The sequence below is a fragment of the Euleptes europaea genome, chromosome 4 (assembly GCF_029931775.1).
Source record: "Euleptes europaea isolate rEulEur1 chromosome 4, rEulEur1.hap1, whole genome shotgun sequence".
In the NCBI taxonomy this organism is placed as follows: domain Eukaryota; kingdom Metazoa; phylum Chordata; class Lepidosauria; order Squamata; family Sphaerodactylidae; genus Euleptes; species Euleptes europaea.
The window spans coordinates 73,016,641-73,040,934 of NC_079315.1; the positions used below are offsets into that span (position 1 = coordinate 73,016,641).

The 24,294-nt window shown below is 39.7% G+C and overlaps 1 protein-coding gene across 1 annotated transcript in view; it reads right to left on the reverse strand.

Annotated features, from left to right (window-relative positions):
- The window catches only part of FER (FER tyrosine kinase), a 176,119-nt gene extending 154,025 nt beyond the window's left edge, over positions 1 to 22,094 (reverse strand). The window contains exons 1-7 of the mRNA XM_056847980.1: positions 22,020 to 22,094; positions 19,973 to 20,239; positions 17,398 to 17,571; positions 16,619 to 16,718; positions 8,142 to 8,325; positions 6,095 to 6,232; positions 4,021 to 4,140 (exon numbers count right to left, since the gene is read on the reverse strand). Coding sequence (XP_056703958.1) covers positions 4,021 to 4,140; positions 6,095 to 6,232; positions 8,142 to 8,325; positions 16,619 to 16,718; positions 17,398 to 17,571; positions 19,973 to 20,179 — 923 coding nt within the window. The 5' untranslated portion in view covers positions 20,180 to 20,239; positions 22,020 to 22,094. The remainder of the gene's footprint in view (positions 1 to 4,020; positions 4,141 to 6,094; positions 6,233 to 8,141; positions 8,326 to 16,618; positions 16,719 to 17,397; positions 17,572 to 19,972; positions 20,240 to 22,019) is intronic.
- Between the last annotated feature and the right edge of the window lie 2,200 nt (positions 22,095 to 24,294).

The window sequence follows — 24,294 nt, forward strand, 5'->3', positions numbered from 1 at the left end:
AAGGAAAGTCTACCACTGGGTATGTGCTATTTCTACATGGGGCACTGGTTATGTGGAAGTCTTTGAAACAGACTCATGTAGCTACCAGCACATGTGAGGCAGAATATTCTGCATTAAGCGACAGTGAGATTCAGCTGGAATGGCTGAGTCAACTGGCTAAAGACCTAAATCTTGGTTGTGAAATGCCTGTAAGTGTTTACTGTGATAATACTGCAGCACAGCAACTGGCTGGATATCAAGGTATAAGAACAAGAAGTAAACACATCACAATAAGATACCAAAATGTCAGGGAAGCGGTAAACAATGGTTTGATGGTTCTGAAACATTGTGCTTCAAATGTAAATATTGCTGACGTTTTTACCAAATGTTTGCCTACAGAAACGTTTGAACTGTTTAGAAGCAAATTGGGGCTTGCAATGTCAGTCTAGGAGGAGTGTTGGAACATGAGACTGCACATGGCAAGCAGATGTAAAAGATCTAAGTGACAGCCAGGTGATTGGTGGTGTCACATGACAGCTCAATGACTGAGCAGAAAAACTGGCTTGTACTGGACTGAGCTAGATAGTCCTGGAGACAAGGCAGCCAACAGTTGATTGGCTGAGAGACTATGCCAGATATGTATATAGGTGTGTTATATATGTATTGGGTTGTGGGTTGTGGAGGATTGATGACCGAGCGGAGCATTCTGTCACTGTGAATAAAAGAGCACTTTTGTACTACGTGCTGAGTCTTCTGTACTTACTCGCCTGTAGAGCTGCAACGCTTTCTAACATACGCCAACATACAGATGGTTATAATGCACAGCAGACAGAGTTTACTATGAGGAAAGGCTGAGGGACTTGAGAATGTTTAGTCTGGAGAAGAGGAGGTTGAGGGGGGACATGACTGCTCTCTTTAAGTATCTGAAGGGCTGTCACTTAGAGGAGGGCAGGGAGCTGTTCCTGCTGGCAGCAGAGGATAGGACTCGCAGTTATGTGTTTACATTATAGGGGGAAAGGTACCAGCTGGCTATTAGGATTTTTTTTAACAGTAAAAGTTGTTCAACAGTAGAATCAGCTACCTAGGGATGTGGTAACCTCCTCCTCACTGGCAGTCTTTAAGCAGAGGCTGGACAAACACATGTCAGGGATGCTCTAGGCTAATCCTGCACTGAGCAGGGGGTCAGACTAAATGGCCTGTATGGCCCCTTCCAACTCTATGATTCCAGGAGAATAAAGTAAGCTGCGTTGGTTCTCACTGAGAAGGAGGGGTAAAAATGAAGTAAATAAATAATATATATAGCTGAAACTAGAAGGTAGATAAAGGTAGGTTTGTGAACGGCTGGAAAGAGAAAGAGGTGGGGAAGAGGAAAGAGGAAGTGGTTTGGGGAGCAGGATAGAGGGGGAAATGAGGTGCTACCCCACAAGTCCTTCAATGTACCTTGCCATGCAAGTGGACCTGGCCCAGTGGCCAGCACAAGACTGGGCCACAGGTTTCCTAGGTAGAAGCTGCCTTTGAGAGGATCTGGAGACAGTGGTGCAGATAAAGATAGGTTGGCTGCTGGGTCAGACGTAGATAGGGTTACCAACTCCAGGTTAAGAAATAACTGGAGATTTGGATGGGGGGAGTCTGGGGAAAGGGGTTTGAGGAGGGGACAGACCTCAGAGGAATATAATGCCATATACTCCACCCTCCAAAGCAGCTATTTCCACCAGGGGAACTTGGGTTGCCAACCTCCAGGTGGGGAATTACAACTGATCTGCAGATGACAGACATCAGTTCCCCTGGAGAAAATGGCTACTTTGGAGGGTGAACTGTATACCCTGCTGAGGGTGCTTCCTTCCCCAAACCTCACCTCTCAAGGCTCCACCCCCAAATTTCCAGGAATTTCCCAACCTGGAGCTGGCAACCCTAAAAAGGAAGCAGGAAAAGAGGAGAGGGTGTGGGGGCTTTCAGGAAAGGGGAAGAAGAAATACAGGGGGAGGAAGAAATGAGATGCCTCCCACAAGTCCTTGCGGGTTCCCACTTGCTTAAAACTATTACAATATTCCTCCCCACTTGCAACTATTTCTTTAGACAAATGTGTGCGTGTGTGTAAAGTGCCGTCAAGTCGCAGCCGACTTATGGCGACCCCTTTTTGGGGTTTTCATGGCAAGAGACTAACAGAGGTGGTTTGCCAGTGCCTTCTTCTGCACAGCAACGCTGGACTTCCTTGGTGGTCTCCCATCCAAATACTAACCAGGTCTGACCCTGCTTAGCTTCTGAGATCTGACGAGATCAGGCTAGCCTGGGCCATCCAGGTCAGGGCTTAGACAAATACAGATGTGTTATTTTCTTTTCCTGTGAGAAACTGTTGGATTGTCATGCTAAGAGACACTTGGTACTCAGGATGCTCTCTTCTTTGTCACAGTATATAATTCGGTTATGGCCATGCTTTGGTGTATTTTTTTCTTTTTTGTAAAACTGCTCCATCACTGAGAATAGGCAAATAATCCTGTAATCTTTTGAACAGGTTATAAAAGAATTATCAGATTTAAAATTATTTCTAAATCCCAAATTGGAGTAAAAAAATGTTAAGACTAAACACAACAGCTGAAGACAGACCAGCAACCATTCAGGAAACAGCAAAGGGAATAATTATCAACTAAATGTCACCAAATGAATGCAATATGGTGATGCTTTGCTAGTAACCATGGGTATCAAAAGGGTATTTTCCCTTACAATAAATTTATTGAGTTATGGAGGAAAGTATGAAAATGGCAGAAATAAAATTGTTCAGAATTAATCAGTTAATCAGCATCTGCTTTGGCAGATACTTACAATAATATTTTTTTATTTTTCAAATTTAGAGCCCACCCTCATCCCCAACAAGCCAAACAAATATATATTAGCCATTTACAATATGATAAACTAATACAGCTAAGAACACACACACACTAAGGAGACATAACTAAGCAGAGAAATTTTAACTATCATATTTTCTTTCTTCATATACACATAAGCTAAGTACCTCCCATTATTTGTGAAGCCTTTAAAAGCTTCTAAAGGCTCCAGTTTCAGGTAGCCAGCTCAAGGTTGACTCAGCCTTCCATCCTTCCGAGGTCAGTGAAATGAGTACCCAGCTTGCTGGGGGTAAAGGGAAGATGACTGGGGAAGGCACTGGCAAACCACCCCGCAAACAAAGTCTGCCTTGGAAACGTCGAGATGTGACGTCACCCCATGGGTCAGGAATGACCTGGTGCTTGCACAGGGGACCTTTACCTTTTATAAAGGCTCCTCATTTATCTATCATAGCCTGAAATTGATAATGATACGCTGCCAGGGTGGGGGAGAAAGAGAAATCAGTACTGATGGCGCAAGCTATTTAGTCTGAATGTCAGCAGGTCGAATTTAATTTTTTAACAACCTAAGAATGCATTGCCAGAACTATACTTTTAAAATCACACTGCACAAAGAACCAGTCATACGGAACATGTAATACAAGGTTGTATCAAATTGGTCTGCCCATACTCTGTACCTTCACCAATTAAGCATACTACTTAAGGCAGAATTTAACAACCTTAATGGTTCAGTTTTGCTTGCTTTTTTAAGCATGATCACAGATTATACGTCTGACTGTTTGCACCCACTAAGAAATTATGACCACACAGCTTTCCAGTGCATGTATACATTCATGGAAGTTCAAGGAATTAATTAATCCGCAGGTATCATACTATTTCAGTGCTTTTATGTAGGCCTCAAAGTTCAGGAGGTGGTATTGCTGCCTCAAAAAAATTCTCCCTTCCTCTACTGCAACAACTATTCCCTATTCTCCTAACTCATTGGCCTTTCATCCCCGATCTTACAGCCCATTATTCTCTGTATTGGCTCCTTGCCAACAACGGAGAAACCTCCAGATCCCTTACAAACTATAAACAAAATTTTGTGCAAATTTATTTCACTTGGATAAATCATTCCAATTGCAGAATTTGGGAATACATATGTCTCTCAAAATGCACGTTCACATAGGGAGAAAGAAAAAAGACTATTTAAATTACTTACATGCCTTGCAAACTTTCAGCTGTCAAATTATTCCACATAATTTCATTAGCTTGAAGATTTTCATTTTCTTCCAATAAAGATGTATCAAACTCTATTTCTTGTTGTGCAACATCTGGTGTCCTTTAGAAATGCAAAACAGTTGAGTATCAGAAGTACAAGGTATTTCTCTATGCAACCTATCTTAAGAAAAAGAATCTACACTTGAGCAAAACAACATCACCTTCTGCTGCTTTTTGACCATGCAACAACAAAGATTTAAGATTCAATTTGAGTTATTAGGATGACTCATTCTCTAGATATTGCCGGGGGCGAGACACAAGCTACTGCCAAAAGGCTAAAGCAGAAAGTTATTAGGAATTGTGACTGTAGAAGATAATGAGTCATCATCCTTAGTGTTGCCAGAATATACAGCCTTCCACACCAGGCTGGACAGCTGCAGTCCTAACCCAGCCCCTTAAGATGAGCTAAACAATTCTTGCAGCCACTGGCTCTTCATACTATACTTTCTGAGCTAACCAAAAAGCTTCTGCCATGCCACTGCTCATATCATATCTATTTTCTACCCTTCTTGTAAGCTAAGTAAAATTTACTGTGTAAGGCCAAAGGCCATAACAGTATAACAAAAACAACTGCCCAGGCACCAATAAATATAACAATAAAAGAAAACACAGCAAGGTTAAAAACAGTTTCAAAATTGTCAGGACAGGGGCATAACATAGATTGCATCGAGGCGAGAATTTAGTACAAATATTCTTGGCTGCCAATGCACACAATGAGCTCATATAGGTGACATAGGTGATGGTCCTATGTTATATAGGTGACATAGGTGATGGTCCCCATCAGAGAAGAGATAAATGATTTTGTCTGCCACTGAATGCTGGGCTAGCCTAGCTAAAATGGCTGCAAGAAACTTGGCCCTAGGAATCAAAGAAAAATCACAAGACAGGACATAATGAGGAAGATCCTCTAATTCCAAGGCTCTGCAGATACATATTCATTGAGCAACTGGTGTGTGCTGATAATGGCCCACTGCCCTTCTTATATTCCTCCTATCTACCTTGCTCCTATCTACAGCCCTTCAGCTTTCACTATCTGCTCTTGCACTAGGATTTTACCAAAACTGCTCATTTAAATATAGAGGGAAGGCAGCATGGTATATCCCGATCTCATCAGATCTCAGAAGCTAAGAAGCCCTGGTTAGTATTTGGATGGGAAAGCACCAAGGAATACCAGGGTTTCTATGCAGAGGAAGGCACTGGCAAACCACATCAGTTAGTCTCTTGCCTTTAAAACCCCATAGAAGGTCGCCATAAGTCAGCTGCAACTTGACGGAACCTTACACACTCACATATATGCTATGATGAGCCAATGGCTCCCAGGAATATTCTGCAGCCCCTCCCATATACCCCTACTTCTTGCCTTACACAAGTCTTGTTTATTGGTAAGGTAAAGGTCCCCTGTGCAAGCACCGGGTCATTCCTGACCCATGGGGTGATGCCACATCCCGACATTTACCTGCAGACTTTGTTTATGGGGTGGTTTTCCAGTGCCTTCCCCAGTCATCTTCCCTCTGAAGGATGGAAGGCTGAGTCAACCTTGAGCCGGCTACCTGAAACCAACTTCTGTCAGGATCGAACTCAGGTCGTGAGCAGAGCTTGGACTGCAGTACTGCAGCTTACAACTCTGCGCCACGGGGCTCTTGTATATTGGTAGAGAACTTCTAATCCTTACCAGCTACACAGCAGTAAAGCTTTTAAAAACATTTTAATAGCAAGTAAAAGGACTACAATATACAAAAGAGATGTACAGGAAATAAGATTACATTATCTTAATAGATAAAAAGGAAATATAGTTCATACCTTCAGCTACCCAAGCAGGTGTCTATATCTAAAGCAACTGTACAGGATAAGCCATGAGTGTTAACTGCCTCTTGGCAAATGTAGGCAATTTTCACATATTATTGCCTTGCTGTTGCATGAGAGGGCCCTTGTACAAACTATTTGCTATGTTACAGCATTAATATTGAAAACAGATTACAGATTTAGGAGGGGAATAAAATAAATATGAAGTTTACCTGTGAGCCTCTATGAAGCCATTGTACTCTGAACCAGGATCTATCTGTTCAACAGAAGTCTGGATCTCTTTATGGACATTCACTATTTCTTCTGTTACAAGACTGGTGATCTGACTATATTCATCAAGAATCCCTTTTCTGGGGGGGGGGAGAGAAGAAAACAATGTAAGCAAATTCAGGAGAATTTACTATATAAAGTTTATGAAAAAAGTAAAATGATGTCTCAGTTTTCTGCTTCAATCCCTTTGTTGGGCATTTAAGGCTTCGCATTCAAAACTCTCAATTACACACAGATGTTGTGTATGAGGAGACTGTGAAGAGCAACATCTCTCTCATTTTCACCTGCGTATCATTCCAAAGCAGGAAAGGGAGGAAAGCAAAGTGAATGACTCAGCAGCACAGGCTACCTTTCTTCCATTCCTCCCTTTCTTTTGAACTGGGAAGGAGAGGTTTGTGAGAAGCATGCTACTGTAACTTCTCCCTTTTCCTCCTCCTCTCATTTTCAAATTACAGATGAAGGGTAAGAGAGAAGTGAAATCACAATACCAACCTCATCTCTCCTCCTCTGCTCTGTTTCAGTTGTACTGAAGAGGGAAAAGATGAACGAGCAACACCATACATCCCCCTGGTAGTCATTTATCTAGTATAATCTATCCTACTCATCAGAATCAGACTTTGATGAACATGCTGTAGGTTCAAGCTAAGCAAGAAGATAAGTGAAAGCCAAAGAGTTCAGTTGTATGCCGTGTGGTACTTGTTGCATATGGGGTTGTCAATACACTTTTATCATGTGAATTTAACCTATCTGAATATAAAGCTTTGGTCTGCTGCATACTACATATTCAATGCCACTCTCATACAACTAATAAAACAAGGACAGGCAGCAAACTTGGAAGGCTTTTAAAGGGAAGTGGACAAATTCATAGACGACAGGGCTATCAATGGCTACTAATTCATCATGGCTAGTAGCCATTGTGACATCTACTTCTCCAGTACCAGATGCAGTATGCATTTTTATATGAAGTGCTGGGGAACAAGGGTGGGAGGATGCTGTTGCAGTTATCCTGCTCATGGGCTTCTAAGAGGCAGCTGGTTGGCCACTATGTGAACAGAATGCTGGACTAGATGGGCCTTTGGTCCAATTAGGCATGGCTCTTCTTTTGTCCCAGCAACTGGGAAGCTGATTCTGAAGAGTCAACATTTTGCAGGCTAATCAGAGTCTATATAATGCTGAACTATTATATGGGGGAATCTATTCTTGTTATTTGGGCCATTTAAACGAGTTTTGTAATCCAAGAGAAGTGCTACTGTTACAAAGTTGTTTCTACAGAACTAAGCAAATCCAAATAACTGAATAGAAAAAGGCACAAAGGCCCATTTTATGCAGACAGAAATGATGGTGCTCTGTTGCTGAAATGAGAAAGGTGAAGCTTCTCTCTCTCTCCCACACACACACACACACACACACACACAGAGAGAGAGAGAGAGATCAGGGTCAGTGGTTTTGCAAATGACAAAATATGGGTTCCAATTTAATCATTTACTTCAAAGATGAAAATTGCCATCTGCATTTGTTTCAAGACATATTAATATTTCAGCAGTTGTTTGAAGAGAAAATCCCTAGTTTTAGAATGTTACACTTTTCAAAAATCCGCAATACGGTTCCATTTACCTTAAGAGACCCTTTATGGGATGAGGCTGCAAAAGAGACAATGACAACAACTATCTGATCCCTTCATGTAATTTAAACAACTAATGCCAGTTTATGACCACTGTAAAACAGTACTAGGCGACAAGAATACCAGTATATACTACTGAGTGCTGCTGCTTCTTTCTTACAAGGGGGTGGGATCCTAAAGTTCCTTTCTGCAGAAGTAGTTCTGCAGTAAGAGATCTCCCTCCTGTTCACAGAAGGGTTCCTTCCATGAACAAAGATTCATCATGTAGCAGAAAAGAACCCTTAGAATTTAACACAAGACAACTGATGAATGAAAAGAAATATGCATACTTTCACTGATGAACAGTACAGGGGGAAAGTGAGTCTTACAGTGCTTTAATCATTTCTTCTTGCATCTTCTGTAAGGAGTCAAGGAACAGAGGAAGTGTAGTATCATAATACTGATGTTGGTGCAGTTGTGCTCCTTTCAGTGCCAATACATATTGATTGTGCAACATGTGGAGTTTCATAGTGGCTTTATCATAACGATCTTTGGCTTTTTCTGTCTCCTTTCCTGAAGCAAAAGCAATTTAAAAAAACATGATAATTTCACAGGCTGCAACCACATGAATCTGTTTTTAAGCAAAGTAAAGCATTTGAATTTCAATGGGGTGGGGCAGTATGTGCTTAACGCTCTCCCAGTGAATTCAGTAGGAATTAAAAGTGTCCTTATTTTCTTTAAAAACTGCATATTCAGCTGGAATATATCTTGACTGGAATACAAAAAACTGTATTAAATGCACCTAAAGTCATCTCAACTCAAAAACAGGCTGACATTTGGACCCCTGAACACATGAAGCTGCCTTATACTGAATCAGACCCTTAGTCCATCAAAGTCACTGAGTAGACCAGCAGTGGCTCTCCAGGGACTCAGGTAGAGGTCTTTCACATCACCTACTTGCCTTGTCCCTTTAACTGGAGATGCCGGGGATTAAACCTGCACTGCAAACTGAGCCACAGCCTCTCCCCACTAAGAGCTAAAAACCCTAAGAGCTAGCTGCTTGGTTCTTTGGACCCTCGCATTGTATATATTTACATATCTAATACAGGCATTTAAAAATAAGCAAAATAAAATCCCTAGTCAAGGCAAATTCAGCAGTCTCCCTCTAGAGCCAATGGGAAGTTTCCTCTTTATTTCTGCTGTGTACCTTACAAGAAACCCACAAGTTCCAATAAGGACCCAAGTCAGATCTGAATAACTGATGATTTGTTATCTTTTCAAAGGGTTAGTGGCCATTGTTTCTTTGTGTAGTGAATTTGTGTACATTCATATAATGTATACTCAATGAACAGTGCACAAATCATCCAGCATTTGTGCACACCCAAGCTCAAGTGTTTTCTATAGTCAATAAATATTTACCCTGAATGTGTTTATGAAGAATGCACTCACACGGGTTGAAAAGACATTTTGCTTGGTTTAATAACTGAAATATAAGAGTACAATGTAAAAGCTACTTGTTGTCAGCCGCAGCTCTCTCTGCAACAGGACTTTTTGTATTTTTAAAACATAAATGAATGAATTAGGCTAAATGCATGTTCCACTTGTGAATTAAAAGAGAAGGAAACAACTAGTTCCTCTTTAGCTGTTCATAAAAGGATCTAATTACAATTCTATTGCCGTCACTTCTTGGTAAACGTTTAATGTTTATAGCAATAGGCTGTGCATAATATGCCACACTACAACAACTATTATGAGCTGAAAAAATTAATTTTTGCTCCCTTCAAGAGAAGCTCACAGCTCGTAGAAACATTCTAGAAGTCAAGCATTTCATCTACCATACAGGGTGCAAAATCCAGTAAATGTTACCCAGAACTAAATTCCATTCAAGCTAATAGGACTAAAATACACATTTACAGTACAATCCAATGGAGAGTTACTCCAGACTAAACCTACTGATTTCAGTGGGTTTAGACAGGAGTTATGCTGCACAGGATAGCACATTAGATGTTTAAGGACCACCAATTTCAGTAGCCCTTATTTCTGCTGGAAGCCTATACAAAACTGTAATTTTTTTAAACACCTGCTTCAAAATGGGGAAATTGCAAATCAGAGACATATCGGTACTACATTACTGTTTACAGTCAAAATGAAACCATGGAAAACAATGTGGCCAACTCTGCCAAATCCAGCCATTATAAACCCTAGAACCAAAGCTCTTATTTTTCTTTCAGAAGTTGAACTTCTGCTAATGGCTAGAGAAAACTGCCATCGATTTCTTCTTTTCATAAGAAGGGGGGCTCATTCTCTGAGCACTTGGCTCTGACTTTCACTGGGAAAGCGTCTCCAATAAATCAGTTACTTTTCGATGGTCTAAAAATTCCAAATTACCTCTTCTTAGGCTGCAATCCTAAAAATACTTTTCCGGAAGTAAGCCCCACTTAATAAAATGGGACTTTCTTTTGAGCTGACCCGATTAGGATTGCCCTCTGTCTACTACAACATGTTGGAATTAGAAGCCTCAAACACTGAAGAAATCCAAAATACAAAATAAGCACTTGAATATTCGTATAATGTATGCTCAATGAACAGTGCACAAATCATCCAGCATTTGTGCACAACCAAGGTCAAGTGTTTTCTGTAGTCAATAAATATTTACCCTGAATCAGTAGCATTTATTTGAAACTAAATATGGATCAAATGTGTTTATGAAGCATGCACTCACACGGGTTGAAAAGACATTTTGCTACCAGTAAATATTTAAGGGGTTTCATTTTGTTTTTACCACTTGCCCATGAAGCAGTTATTCTCAATACAAATCACTTGCTGCAGTTGGGGGTAAAATTATTTAATTGAAGTCTATATACTGGATCAAGAAACAAAAGCAGTTCAATGAAACAGCACAACATTTTTTCAACGTCTCTATTTAAAGACATGCTACAGCAACAAGTCTGAGTTACTAGTTATTCAAGTTCTTCTTTCGTCCTAATTCTTCTAGATTTGTACCCATAGTACTAATTAATGTTCCAATGGAAACAAAATGTACTCAGACTCTCCATGTACATATTGTTATAATCTGAATAGAATTCATCCCAAGGCTACACTGTCAGTGGCAAGATTTATTCCAGTCCTTATATCCCTCAAACATTAGATTTAAAATTACGCTGCTCAAGATCGATGGATCAAGGAGCTCCTAAGGGATAAAGGAAAGGAACAGAATTCAGTACACTAATCCAAAGTAGGAATGAGAGCTCCATTCCATTTGGATTTACTCTCTCCCCACTCTCATAGATTTGTTCCAACAATATTGCATCAAATTTCAAGAAACTTCACAGAAAGCACAAGCATGACCATACACACACTTGAAGGAAAAGAGCTTCCCTTTGCCTCCTCAGTCTGCAAACATTGGGGGGGGGGTGGATTTTTAAATTCCATGCATACAAACTTCTAGAATCCCACAATTTAGGTTGCAAAAGTACACCCAGATATTTACTACGTTTCTCCTGTACCAGCCTATCACAAGCATTGAGGAAAACAATTTTTTTAGGTCCCTGAGTGCATATTTCTACAGGGTAATATCCAAAAACTGCTCACAAGTCTGCATTGAGGTTCTCTAATGTGACATTACATTATAGTCTCTCGGTACAACAATTCTCTAATGTAATCTGTTTTTAAGATTCTAGGTTCTCCTCTGGATAGGAAGATAAAAGTAGAGAGTGCATGAATTCAATGCAACACCTCCATGTTTCATCACATGTTTCACCTGAACAAACATCAGTTTCTGGTTACTTACAAGGCTGTTTCAGTTAAACAATACTAGTTATTATCTGGATTACCAAAACGAAACTGAAATGCTTTCATTACTATGTCACAAAACCCGTAATTTTGCTTTGAAATGAAATGGCACCAAGCTGAGTTATGTCTTGTTCTCTAGCAGCTTTCAAAAGGAAAAAAAATCCCAAATACAACGACTTGACAAGTGGAGGCCAAGCGATGCCCATATAATGTTTAATACCCCATATTAATTACTAACCACTGGCAGTCTATAAGCAGAATGCTGACATCAGGCACAACACCTCTGTTACTACTGCTGCTTTAAATTAAGGCTGGAGGCGAGAACAGCAGCATAATTTTTTCATCCATTTTGGGCTCAGAAAAGGTTCATCTTGAATGGGAGGGAATAGGCAGAGCTAGCTGTACAATGACTATACTATTGCTTCTGCATAAGGAAGTGCAGACCGATAAGATGCTATTCATTCCACCCAATGTTTTCAAGATCATCTGGCATAAAACAAGCTAGAAAGGTATGTCACTGTCTGTTGGCCTGTTGACCAATCTAATTGACCAATAACCATTGCAGATCCAGGAGGCTATAGCCCGGGTCAGTCAAACTGCTTGAAGCGATCTCCCCACTTAATCTAAATGAGTTCAGGAGCCAATCACAATGTTGTTTAGTCATTCATGGAGACTGACATGTATTCAAAAAACTGCATAACATAATTTAAGATGAGCCATGCAATGAAAACGCTGTATACATTTTTCTGCTTATAATGCCAAGTTGGTTTGTAATATAGCCATCATCCTCTGGAGTTGCTTATTTCATGGCCCAAATTCATCCTTTTCTCTTCTGCTCACAAGTGCTTAAAGATACAAGGCTGCCTGGAATTGCTCCCCACAAGTCCAGATGTATGAGGGATGGCTCTGGCTTCTCAGTCATGAGAGACCTTAAGCAATTCCCCAGGGCCTGTAACACGGAGATATTCCACCAGGCCTATAGTTGAGGGCAATTAAGGTTTTTCATCAGAGCTGGCCTCCCTACCCCCATTCTTCTTTGATCATTACCAACTAGTATATGGGGGGGAGGGGCTGACTGTCTTGCTGTGCCCCACAGCAGCCATTGTGCTCTAAAGATGTGCACCATCTGTCTGAAACTATTACTGATTATTCTATTGGGATTGTTTTAAATGTTCTTATTTTATTGATTTTAAAGTCTATGGTCTTATTGTATTTTATTGTATTGGTGCTTTGTTGTTAGCTGCCTTGAGCCTGGCTTTGGCTGGGGATTGAGGGTGGGATAAAAATCCAAATAAATAAATACAATAAAAAATAAATGAACACATGAAGCTGCCTTACAATAAATGAGACCACTAGTTTAAGAAGGTCAATACTGTCTAATCTGACTGGCAGCAGCTCCCCAGTGTCTCACATACAGGTCTTTCAGGTCACCTACTGAAAAAGTGTACTGAATATTCATTTGAAAAAAGGTTTACTAAGGTTGACTAAGCTTTCCATCCTTCCGAGGTCGGTAAAATGAGCTTGCTGGGGGTAAAGGGAAGATGACTGGGGAAGGCACTGGCAAACCACCTCGCAAACAAAGTCTGCCTAGAAAACGTCGGGATGTGACGTTACCCCATGGGTCAGGAATGACCTGATGCTTGCACAGGGGACCTTTACCTTTTACTAATCATCACAGGTTTGATTTTACAAGTTTTACTTTACAATACATATATTTTAGTAAACCATATGGAGCTACTTTACTTCCATGAGCAAATCATTCATAATGAGTGTTAGAAGTATTGTGCAAGCCACAGAACAAATCTATCCTAAACTAAACTGTTTCCCAAATCAATAATCTAGGTGAACCCCTTTGGCCAGAGCTGGATGGGGGCTCTGACCCTGGTCTCACAACCAGCTCCAGAGGCAAGGCCAGCAGTTGGTGAGGCTGAGGGCTCCTCAGGGTGGCAGAAGCAGGTACACTGTCGTTTTAAGCCCTTGCAGGCTAAAAATCAAAGCCACACCTCCACAGCTTGATGGGGTCAGTCCCGAAAGCAGGCCAAAGCAAAGTTGTCCATAAGGGGGAGCAAACCATTTCCAGGGATGGGAGGCAATACCCAGGATTGCCTGGCTCCTCACAAACCAGAGGAAGCGGAAAGGACTTGCAAATACTGTGATGAATTATTTAAGCTCCTCCGGCCCAGAGCCAAGGAGGACATAGTTGGAGCTGCTCTTCTGTCCACAGAGCTAGCTCAGAGAGAAAGTTAGGTATGAAGGGAGAGTCCTGACATAAAGAGAGGGATCAGAGTGAAGATTCAACCCCCTCAGAATCCAAGGCCTCTGCACAGGAGGAAGGTGAGCTTGATACACCTCTCAGTGGCCTCATCTCCAAGGTGACAGATGTGCAACACATTTTCTCAATGACCTACCAACTACAGATAGTTGGACAGCCCTCTCTTTTCACCCCTAGGACCAGCCCACCCCCTCACAATCTCTAATTTACCATCATATTTTTCTCTATGAACTTTAGTTCACCCTCTGAGGCACCAAGAGGTTACTATCACTAGACAGTAATAGGGCTTGCCCATAAAAGTGGGCAGACAAAAAAAAAAGAGCTTTTTGTTCACAGTAAGATACAGACCCCATCTAAAGAATATGGGGCATGTTTAGTAGCCACAATGTGACTTAAATCTGCCAGCAAATGACTAGCAGCAAGTCTGGTCTTTAAGGATTTTATTTAAGTCTCTGGACAGTAATGTCTTTCTAAAATGTCCTTCTCATAAGGAAGGACTCTACAAATATTTAACATGTCATCATTGCTAAATTATTAAAAACAAGCCATATAAGTACTTCTAAGAACTACAACTGGCTTGTCAGCTACAGTAGGACACTAGGAGGTTAATGCAGTTTCTTGCAACAAACACTTCAAAATCATTTTTCAAAGCTTTTCACACTGATTCTAGAGTGCTCAGTATGATAACTATTCAATGTGTTAGTTGGACATTAATATGCAAGTATTTGTGCCTGTCTTTGATAAGAACAATTCAACAGTTCTGCACAGTTCTCTCATTCCTATGACTATCTGCATTTGCATAGAAAAGAGCAAGAGTCCAGTAGAAAAGACTAGCAAAATTTCTGGCAGGGTATGAGCTTCCATGAGTCACAGCTCACTTTTTCAGATACAGCTAGAATGTGAGTCCATCTGGCCTTGAGAAGAGTGAATTCAGAGACCCAATGAAAATAGCATGTAAATGTCAATAGAAGGAGTGACTGTATTAGTAATGTAATATGCAGAGGGGTAGTAGGCGTGGAGAAATCAGCATTGGTAATGAGACTTAGGATACTTGTCTCATTACCAGTGCTGATACACTTCTTCAATGTATCTGAAGAAGTGAGCTGTGACTCACAAAAGCCCATACCCTGTCAGAAAGTTTGTTAGTCTTTATGGTGCTAATAGACTCTTGCTCTTTTCTACTGCTACAGACTGACTAACACAGCTACCCATCGTGATCTATCTGCATTTGAATAAGCATTCAGTAAGCTTTATTTATCCCACTAATGGCAACTGCAGATAATTAACTTGTGATATCTTACAGTGTTAAAGATTCCACTTTGAATATATACTTTGACTTTTATTATATTCCTTAAAGTCAATCCTTATAAAAATTCAAGCATAGCATGTTAAAGTTCTGCTACTAGTCAGAATGGAATCATTTATATTATAAACCAGACTAAACAGAATGTTTCAACTGTTTCCGAGTACATCAGCCTGCAGTTAAGATCAGCATAGTGTTTCATGAACACAAAACCTATTTATTTCAAGATGCTTAAAACTGATCTTCTCTTAATTCACTTCAACTGCCCCATCATAATTTAGTCTCTAAACTTTAAGTGACCACCTCTATTAATATGGTTCAGACTTTCAATAGACCCAATTGTTAAACAAATATATTATCATCTTATAAACAAAACAAATCTATTATCATGACTTAGATCAACTGTTCAATGAAAAGCCTAGTTCAATACTGTATTGCTACCATATGGTAATCCTGCACTTCCAGAGTTTCCAAAACACCAAACTAGTTCCATGAGCCTAAGGCAGCTTCAGACTTGTTTTCTCTCAAGCCTCTCCAGGCAACATGGGAAAATGTTCTTAAAACTCAGTTTACAATCCAGCATATAGTCATTTAAAGACATTTTAAACAATATATTCTGGGTTAGAACATACCCTTTGCTTACATTTAAGCAGCCTTTACAATCACAACCATTATCTGTATGATAACATACTAATTTTTATCTATTCTAGTGAAGCTTCTAGCAGCAATTGACCAACCTGTTGTATGTAATGGAACATTCACAAACATCCTAACCACTGAATGAAAGCATCAACAATACTTACAAACATTCAATTTTAATAAGTGAAGTGAAAAGTCAGTAAAAAATGTATATTAACCCAGAAGACTGGGCTGAGGTCTGGAAAGTTGTCCGAGGAGGTACAGAAGAAAATAGAGAAATAGCCAACACACATTATGCAGTCAACTACAGAACAGGAATCTGAAGGAAGAGCAAGTAGAGGAATTTCACATTGTTTTTGTTGTACTAGCTAACCAGGTTAGGCTGGCCCTGGTTAGTACTTGGATGGGCGACCACTAAGGAAGTCCAAGATTGCTACACAGAAGCAGGCAATGGAAAACCACCTGTTAGTCTTTTGCCTTGAAAACCCTTCAGGGTTGCCATAAATCAGCTGACACTTAGCTGCAACTTAACAGCACTTTCCACCAACAGCCAGTTTAGTTTTGACTGTAGTTTTATTATGCACAAGTATATCCTGAAACCTTGATCTGGATAGCCCAGGCTAACCTGATCTTGTCCGATCTCAGAAGCTAGGCAGGGTCGACCCTGATCAGTATTTGGTTGAGAGAATACCAGCGTTGATACGCAGAGGCAGGCAATGGTAAACCACCTCCAAACATCTCTTGCCTTGGAAACACTACGGGGCCACCATAAGTTGGCTGCGACGTGACAGCACAAAAATAATAATCCTGAAAGGTTCATGCAGAGTCATCCTTCATACTACTAATCATTAAACACCTACCTTTAGACACAGCTTCCTTGTACTTCTCTTTGGCAGAATTTACTTCTTTAATTAATTGTCTATAACTAGATTTTAATTTTTCCAATTCTGTTTTTGTTACCTATCATGAAAAGAAACATAGAAGAGGTATTGTCACTCTAATTTAGTCGAAAGACACTCAACAGATGTACGCAGTGCTAATGCAGAAGCTGTCCACACAACTGGGATGAACCACACAGTAAGCAGCATGCAAATATTACAGATCCTGATGTGAAATGCGACTAAGTAAAATAATCTGTCAGCCTCCACAGTATAATGTTTTAAGTGATCCTTGTGTCATCTGTTTAAGGCAAAACATAGGATCACATGAACGTTATGTTAACATGTATAATCCCAAATAATTATTGTACAGTTTAAAAGTCATTCACATATAGCAAAAATGACATTTCTGGTAAAAGGGTAAGATTCGAGTGCAGTAGTGACTTAGAGATCAACAAGAGTTTCCGGGTATCAGCTTTCGCGAGGCACAGCTGCCTTCAGGAGGGAAGGGTCTCTAAGGCACTACTAGACTCGAATCTAACTGTTTTACTGCAGACCAACATGGCGAAATTCAAAGATTTCACCCACAGAAATGCCCTCCTGGCTTAATTCCCTGGCTTGGACTGTTCTGGCTTTCAAGAGGGCCACCAAGAACAGGCCCCACAATCATCAATAGGTTCTCCCTGCCAATACATTGATGGGAGGCTTGTAACTCCAAATAACCTCCTCAGTTAAAAACAAAGAGTGATTAAATGAAATACCTTGAACATCTCTGCCTCAATCTGCTGGTGAACACCTATGTAACTCTTCTTTATTTGCTGCTTGTCTTTGATCATCATGGTAAGTCTATGTAATGGCCCAGCATTCAAGTCTTCCGCATGCGACTTCATGATCTTGCTAAGTTGTTCTGTTTGCTGTACAATGAGCAGCCATGACTTGAAGAAAGAGGAGAGATGAAACCTCATTTGTTATCGGCTTGGACACAAAAGTATGCAGGTACAAGTTGTCAGAATTTTCAGATTTCAAAAAGTATTTATTAAGAGCCCACTGATAAATTTAGTATGTTGACAAACACATGACTGATCGCAAAGGTTCCCAAACTGTGTTCCACGGAGCTCCTAGTATTCCATGAAGAGATTGGAAAGCAAAATACTACTGTCATTCAGTTTAGTATATAGGTGCTAGGTGTAAATTAGTGCTCCATGACTAATTTCTCTCCTAAAAAGTGCTCCATGACCCAAAAGTTTGAGAAACTGTGATAAAGTACAGACAGATTATCTGACCATTCATTAAGGCATTCATACATGTTTTTGTAAACACATTTACCAATTCTACAAATTGTCAGTTCCACAGTAAATCAAGCTATTCTGATATTGAACTCACACACTATTTCCAAAGTTTGCAAAGCAAATTATCATAATTTAGATACTGAAAAGATATTACGAAGAACTGAATTCGGTCTACAGAACCTAAATATTATGAAGGGGAATGGAGACAGCTTAGTATCAGTACATGCGTTCAACAGCAAACAATGAAACTTTTTGTCCCCAGAAATTTTTTGGTTCATAAAATGATTAATTAATGTAATAAAGGCACAGCTGAAGAACAGTTCGCAAAAAACTATAATAAAATCTGCAGTAAGCACAATTAATGCTCCAAATAAGTCCTCTACTGTAGCTGAATAGAAAAAGCAATGACATTATAATGAAACTGTCATTCTTACAGGGAGGGAAACTGTTAACTCAGAGAATAACTAGTGAAATGCAGCAATTTCTGCTGCATCATCCACAACCTGATTTATGTTGCTAATTGGCAAAAGTAGGAGTAATTTACACAATCTATTCCAACCCATTTACATATTATTTCATTTTCCCATTTTGTTAGTTCCATTCATCAATGACTAGAGAAAATAAAAGCTGGATGGATGGTTGACAAGTAACGATGCCATATTGGATACCATATTGGAACCCCTGAGTTACACCATGCTCTGCCACATTATTGAAGAGTTTTCCCAAAAATGCAGAAAACATGGTCTGAGGCAGGCAATGGCAACAGATTACAACCTGTAACAAACCACACTGTGCTGTGCTACTGAAAAGAAGTCTGCTAAGTGTACAAGACATTCTTCAATCTCTGGATTATACAATTAGGGAATTAAGCCCACAAAGCCAGGTTTTCATTAGATGCATAGCAAGCAAAAAAAAACAACCAAAAAAAGCCTCTAGCAACCACAGCTATCCTTCCGTATTTGTCCCAGACATTTATAGTTCTAACTCTAAACCGCTACCATTAAAATATTGACAGATACTGCTGCTGTTTCCTCATATCTTGTTCCTCTTGCAAGAGCTAAGTGACAAAGACGGTTAGTCCAAGATCTCACAACTGTTAATCAGGGGCATATGCCAACAACTATTGCCCTTCGAAATTGTACTCTGGGTAACTGAAAGTTTATCAGAATCAAAGAGACACAAATTTATGGCAGCACTCAACTATTTGATGTTGGTAAAAAGCCTCACGTTACTTTATGATACTGTTCTACAAAAACACACCCACCAACACTTGTTTTTCACTTCATTGTTCATAAGTATTATCATTTAATTTCGACAGTTGTTCAAGTTAGCCAAAAATTATCATACATGAACATTTTGCTTCAACATAATGTAATTTTTAAAACTCCAGTTTAAAAACTGTGAAAGTCTGAGATGCTTCGTGCTTAATGTATTGTGAAAATCTTCAATCTTGGCTCTGCACTTATGTTTTTATCAGACAACACTTACTGTTTATGTGGCAAAAAAAATGTACTAGAACTGACAACTGGGACAGAAAGTCAAACAAGGAAAACACAATCACACCAAAGATGCTTATAGCACAAATTACAATGAGGCATTCTAACACATGAGGCTACAAATTAAATGAATACATTTAGCTTCAGCGGAAGGATTATCAGTAGCTAGCTTCAAACTGTTCAAAATGTTACATGTACTTATTAGGACCGCTGATTCACCTAAACAGTAATTAACTGACTACAAAAAGCCACTGATTGTACCAACCATTAGAGGGACTCCACAGGCAAAGTGACTCAACTGATCAGTACCCAAATTAAAGCAGATTACCAGTACTCCTGGGATGTTTAACAGTGTGATCCTATGCCGAGTTACTTCAGTCTAAATTCATGGATTTCAGTTGGCTTAGACTGAAGTAAGTCTGCACAGGACAGCACTGAATCATTTCAAAGATTTTTACATCGCTGTGTTGTTGATAAATTATGTGCAATTCATTGCATATGCACACAATTTTAACTTTGCTCAGTTCAGCTTCTAAATATTGTTTTCTTACCTTAGATACATTACTAGCATAATCCAGCTGTGATGTACTCTCTTTATCAACCTGATTACAAAGATTCTGTAAAGTGGATGCATATTCCTTGTCGCTTTTTATTCTCATGGCCATAAATTTCTTCACCATTTCCAGTAGCCGCAACTCCCAGTCTTGCAGTTTTAGCAAAGCTTCATGAGAATACTTCAGGTCACTTCCAAACCCCATATTTATAAGGCACCAGATTTACCAAGGGCTAAAAGTGAGGGGTCTTTCTAGTCAGCACATCTGTGGGAAGAATAAAACTAATGAGAAGTTTGTTGAAAGGGCAATCTATAATGCTATTTTCCAGTGCAACTTTTCTTGTAACCCTGTGTGTATTTAAAGTAAGAAATAAACTCATCTACATAACTCGGAAATAAAGGGGAAATCTTGGCTCTGAAAGATTTCTCATTCTCCAACATCTCCTTCCTCCAGCCTACAGAAGATCACACACCCCTGCCCCATAGCCAGCTCTCCAAGCACAAAGGTGGATTAACAATTGGAAAATGCCCCCAATGAAAAGTTATGATAAGCAAAACTGTTCTTGCAGGTCATTCCATTGAGCTAACACCAACATTTTCCACTGGTTAAAGATCCAAACCAGCATAATCACCAATATACTCCAAAATAAAGGGTTCTGATGACAGAGTGACTTCATTATTCCACAGCCATCAAAAGCCAAAGGTTATGAGAAAGCAACAACCACCCATGCACGTACGCCTGCAGGCTCAAGGTGTGGACAGCTCCCAGATGGCAGAGAAGCCAAGCTTGTACAATTCAAAGGTGACATTGGTCAAATTTTACAACACTATCCAGGATCAAATTAAGAGATGTGTCTCAAAAACATATCAAGAGAGAGAAATAGGGAAACAACACAGTGACTTTTTTCTTGTGGTTGGAGCAATTCCGAAAGGCAGAAGAATGCAGAACTCCAATCAAGGATACTCTTTGCAATGATACCAGCGCAAATTTCCTTTAACGCCTCCAATTTGCTAACCTCAATACTTTGGACTTCCAACTAATTTCCATTTAAACTAACTGGACCATCTTGACAATCCTAAGCTCAGGAAAGTCTTTATGCAAGCTAGGACTCATTCATTGCCTTCAGAGATCCTCCCTGGCAGATTCCTGAAAACACCTTTCGCTAAAAGAGTCTGCAGATGTGGCGCAGGATGTCCTGACTCCCTGTCTCATATTTTTTTGGACTGCCATCTTTATGATTCCCCAAGAGGAAACCTAATAAAACCTATAGTTTTGAACTTATCATCAACACAATACTTTACAAACTATTTGCTGATAAGGATCCTGAGATAACCAAAAACATGGCAAAATTTCTGCCGATAGTGAACCAATGGGAATCTAGTAGAAAGTAGAATCACAGCATTAAGGAATGATTTATATTAATTTTATTTTACTCTAACTTTTATCCTTTTATATACTGCAGATTTTACTATGCCAATAAAGGTATTTGAAATTTGATACCCACCACTGTTTAGGATTTGGTATTTACAGCTGAGTGTGTGCATACACACAAATTCTTCTTTTAGAAAAGCCTCCTGCACATCTACATTACAGCAAATGTAGTTTGGCTCATAGTCCAAGCTTATTCCAGAGTGCCTAAGGTTAAGCAAGCCTCATAAGCAAAAATATATTTATACGTGTGAACAAACACTTGAACCAGCAATGGGAGAGACAAACTTAAATGAAGCAGATCACAGTGGGTAGCCGTGTTAGTCTGTCTGTAACAGAAGAAAAGAGCCAGAGCCCAGTAGCATCTCAAAGACCAAGAAAATTTCTGGCAGGGCATGAGCTTTCATGTGTCACAGATCACTTCTTCAGAAATGTGACACAAGTTCTAACCTGACACTCCCCCAGAGTGCACACATTTCTGGGAAAAGAACATCTCCATCTAGCTATGAACAGCTGCTGATAAGCACCCTAGGAATGACACACCTGAATGATTAATGGCACAGTGAAGTCCTTGAATTAGGCCTTATAACAAGGAAATAAAACTCTGCTTACATACCTTCTAAAAAGTTTTCTTCTGGCAAAGCTTTCTCTCTTACAGCAGGGGCAACGTGGTCGTCGCTCAGCTCTTCCAATTACTCTGTTCTCTCAATATCTTCTGACCCTACACAAAACAAAACTTGTAAGACCTAGTTTGACAACCACACAAAAGGAAATGTCATGTATTGCCAGTTTTGAACCAGGACACTTACAGAAGAAGCTTGCACTTGCCTCAGCAGATGCCATCTTTTCCAATGGCGAAATGCAAACTATAAACACAGGTAATCAAACTGCACATATGAGTAACAATATAGCATACTGTGCCAATTCTGAATGGACAGTTAAGAATCTCAAATATAAGTCTCTCTTCAGTTCACATCATGGACTTGCAACACTGAGTGTGAATTCCTCATTGTGATGATTTCCATCAGAAAATAAAACTGTTCATCAAAACTGTTTTTCCCTAACATAATCTGTCAAAATCCATCCAAAATGAGCAGGAAGACTCAAACTGAAAAACCAATCTAAACTGCTTTCAATGACTAACTTAGTTTCTTCAAGAAAACTGTTGGTATATTAAAATACTGCATCCAATAGTACAAGGACCATACTCTGGCCAAATAAATACTGCTGCAAGTACTTTTTAAGCATTTGTAGCCTTTATATTACCTTTTTACTATGGATAAAACACTTCAATGGAATATTTTTTACAGGCTTAATGCAGTGATTTGGGGGTTAAGAAAGAAGAGAGCTACTATGCAGCTTCATGGAGGTATCTTGTGTTGATTTCCAACACAATGAATGTGAAACAGGCCTTATAGACCAACATACCATAGGACATTTGAAGATCAGTACAATGCACTGAGCAATTACACACATACGGAGGAACTGCTTGTGTTTTTGACCACTACACGGAACGCGTTCTACTGACAAATATGGAGTCAATTGTGAAAGATTCACAGTCCTCCTATTTAAATGTATATTTTGGCTCTATTTTGTTAGTTTACTCTTTTGCCTGCTATGGAGGTTATGCACTTTCATCTCAAACAGTATCTCAGAACGTAAGAGCCCTCAAAATCAGATCCATCGGCCATGTAGCCCAGCAACTTGCTTCCCATTGTGGTCACCCAAGTGTCCTTAAAGGTAAATCGCAGCAACACAGATGCCCTCACTGTTACCTCCAAGCAACTGGCACTCAGAAGTATACTGCCTATGAACATGGAGATCTATTCAGCTATCATAGCTAAGAGCCACTGAATCTAATCCACCTTTAAAGTCATCTGAACAGCCAACAATTACAGTTAATTTACGTCCTGCTTTTCTTACTGAGACTCAAGGAGGATCACAAGGTAGACTTATGAAGAAAAACTTTTTTGCCAGTGCTGAATCTATTGACCTTTTATTTCATTAGAGCCCCAAGTTCTAATACTATGGAGGAGAACAAAAATATATCTCTATTCACTTTCTCCACCCCATATACAGATCTATAAACCTCTGTCATATCTCCCCTTATTTATCTTTTTACCTAACTAAAAAGGACTGGACTCATCAGCCTTTCCTGGTAGGGAAGGCACTCCAACCACTTGATCACCCTTTTCTGCACCTTTTGAGATGGGGCAACCAGGCCAAGAAGAAACACCATGAATCTATAGAAGGGCACTAAAATACTACCATTATATATTTGGTGTATTTCCCAATAATTCCTAGCAAAGAGTTTGCCTCCCCATCCCTGCAGTCACCATCCCACTTGACATTTTCATTCAGCTATCTACCACAACCTCATGATCTGTTTCCCAGGAAGTCAGTTTTCCAAAAGTGAAGAAAAAGTAATGACTACTGGGGAATAACCCAACTTTATGGTTGATGATGAAGAAACTGAAACTGTTCAAGATTTTCTATTCCTGGGCTCCATCATCAACCAAAAGGGAGACTGCAACCAAGAAATCAGGAGATTGAGACTTGAAAGGGCAGCCATGAAGGAACTAGAAAAGATTCTTAAGTGTAAGGATGTGTCACTGGCGACCAAGATCAAGGTAATTCATACCATAGTATTTCCTATTATTATATATGGGTGTGAAAGTTGAGCAATGAAGAAATCTCACAGCAAGAAAATAATGCATTTGAAGTGTAGCATTGGAGGAGACTTTGATGGATATCGTAGACCACCAAAAAGACAAATAAGTGGATTCTAAATCAAATCAACCCAGAACTCTCCCTGGAAGCTAAAATTATCAGAGGCTATCGTACTTTGGTCACATGGTACTTTGGTTATGAGAAGACAAGTAACTGGAAGA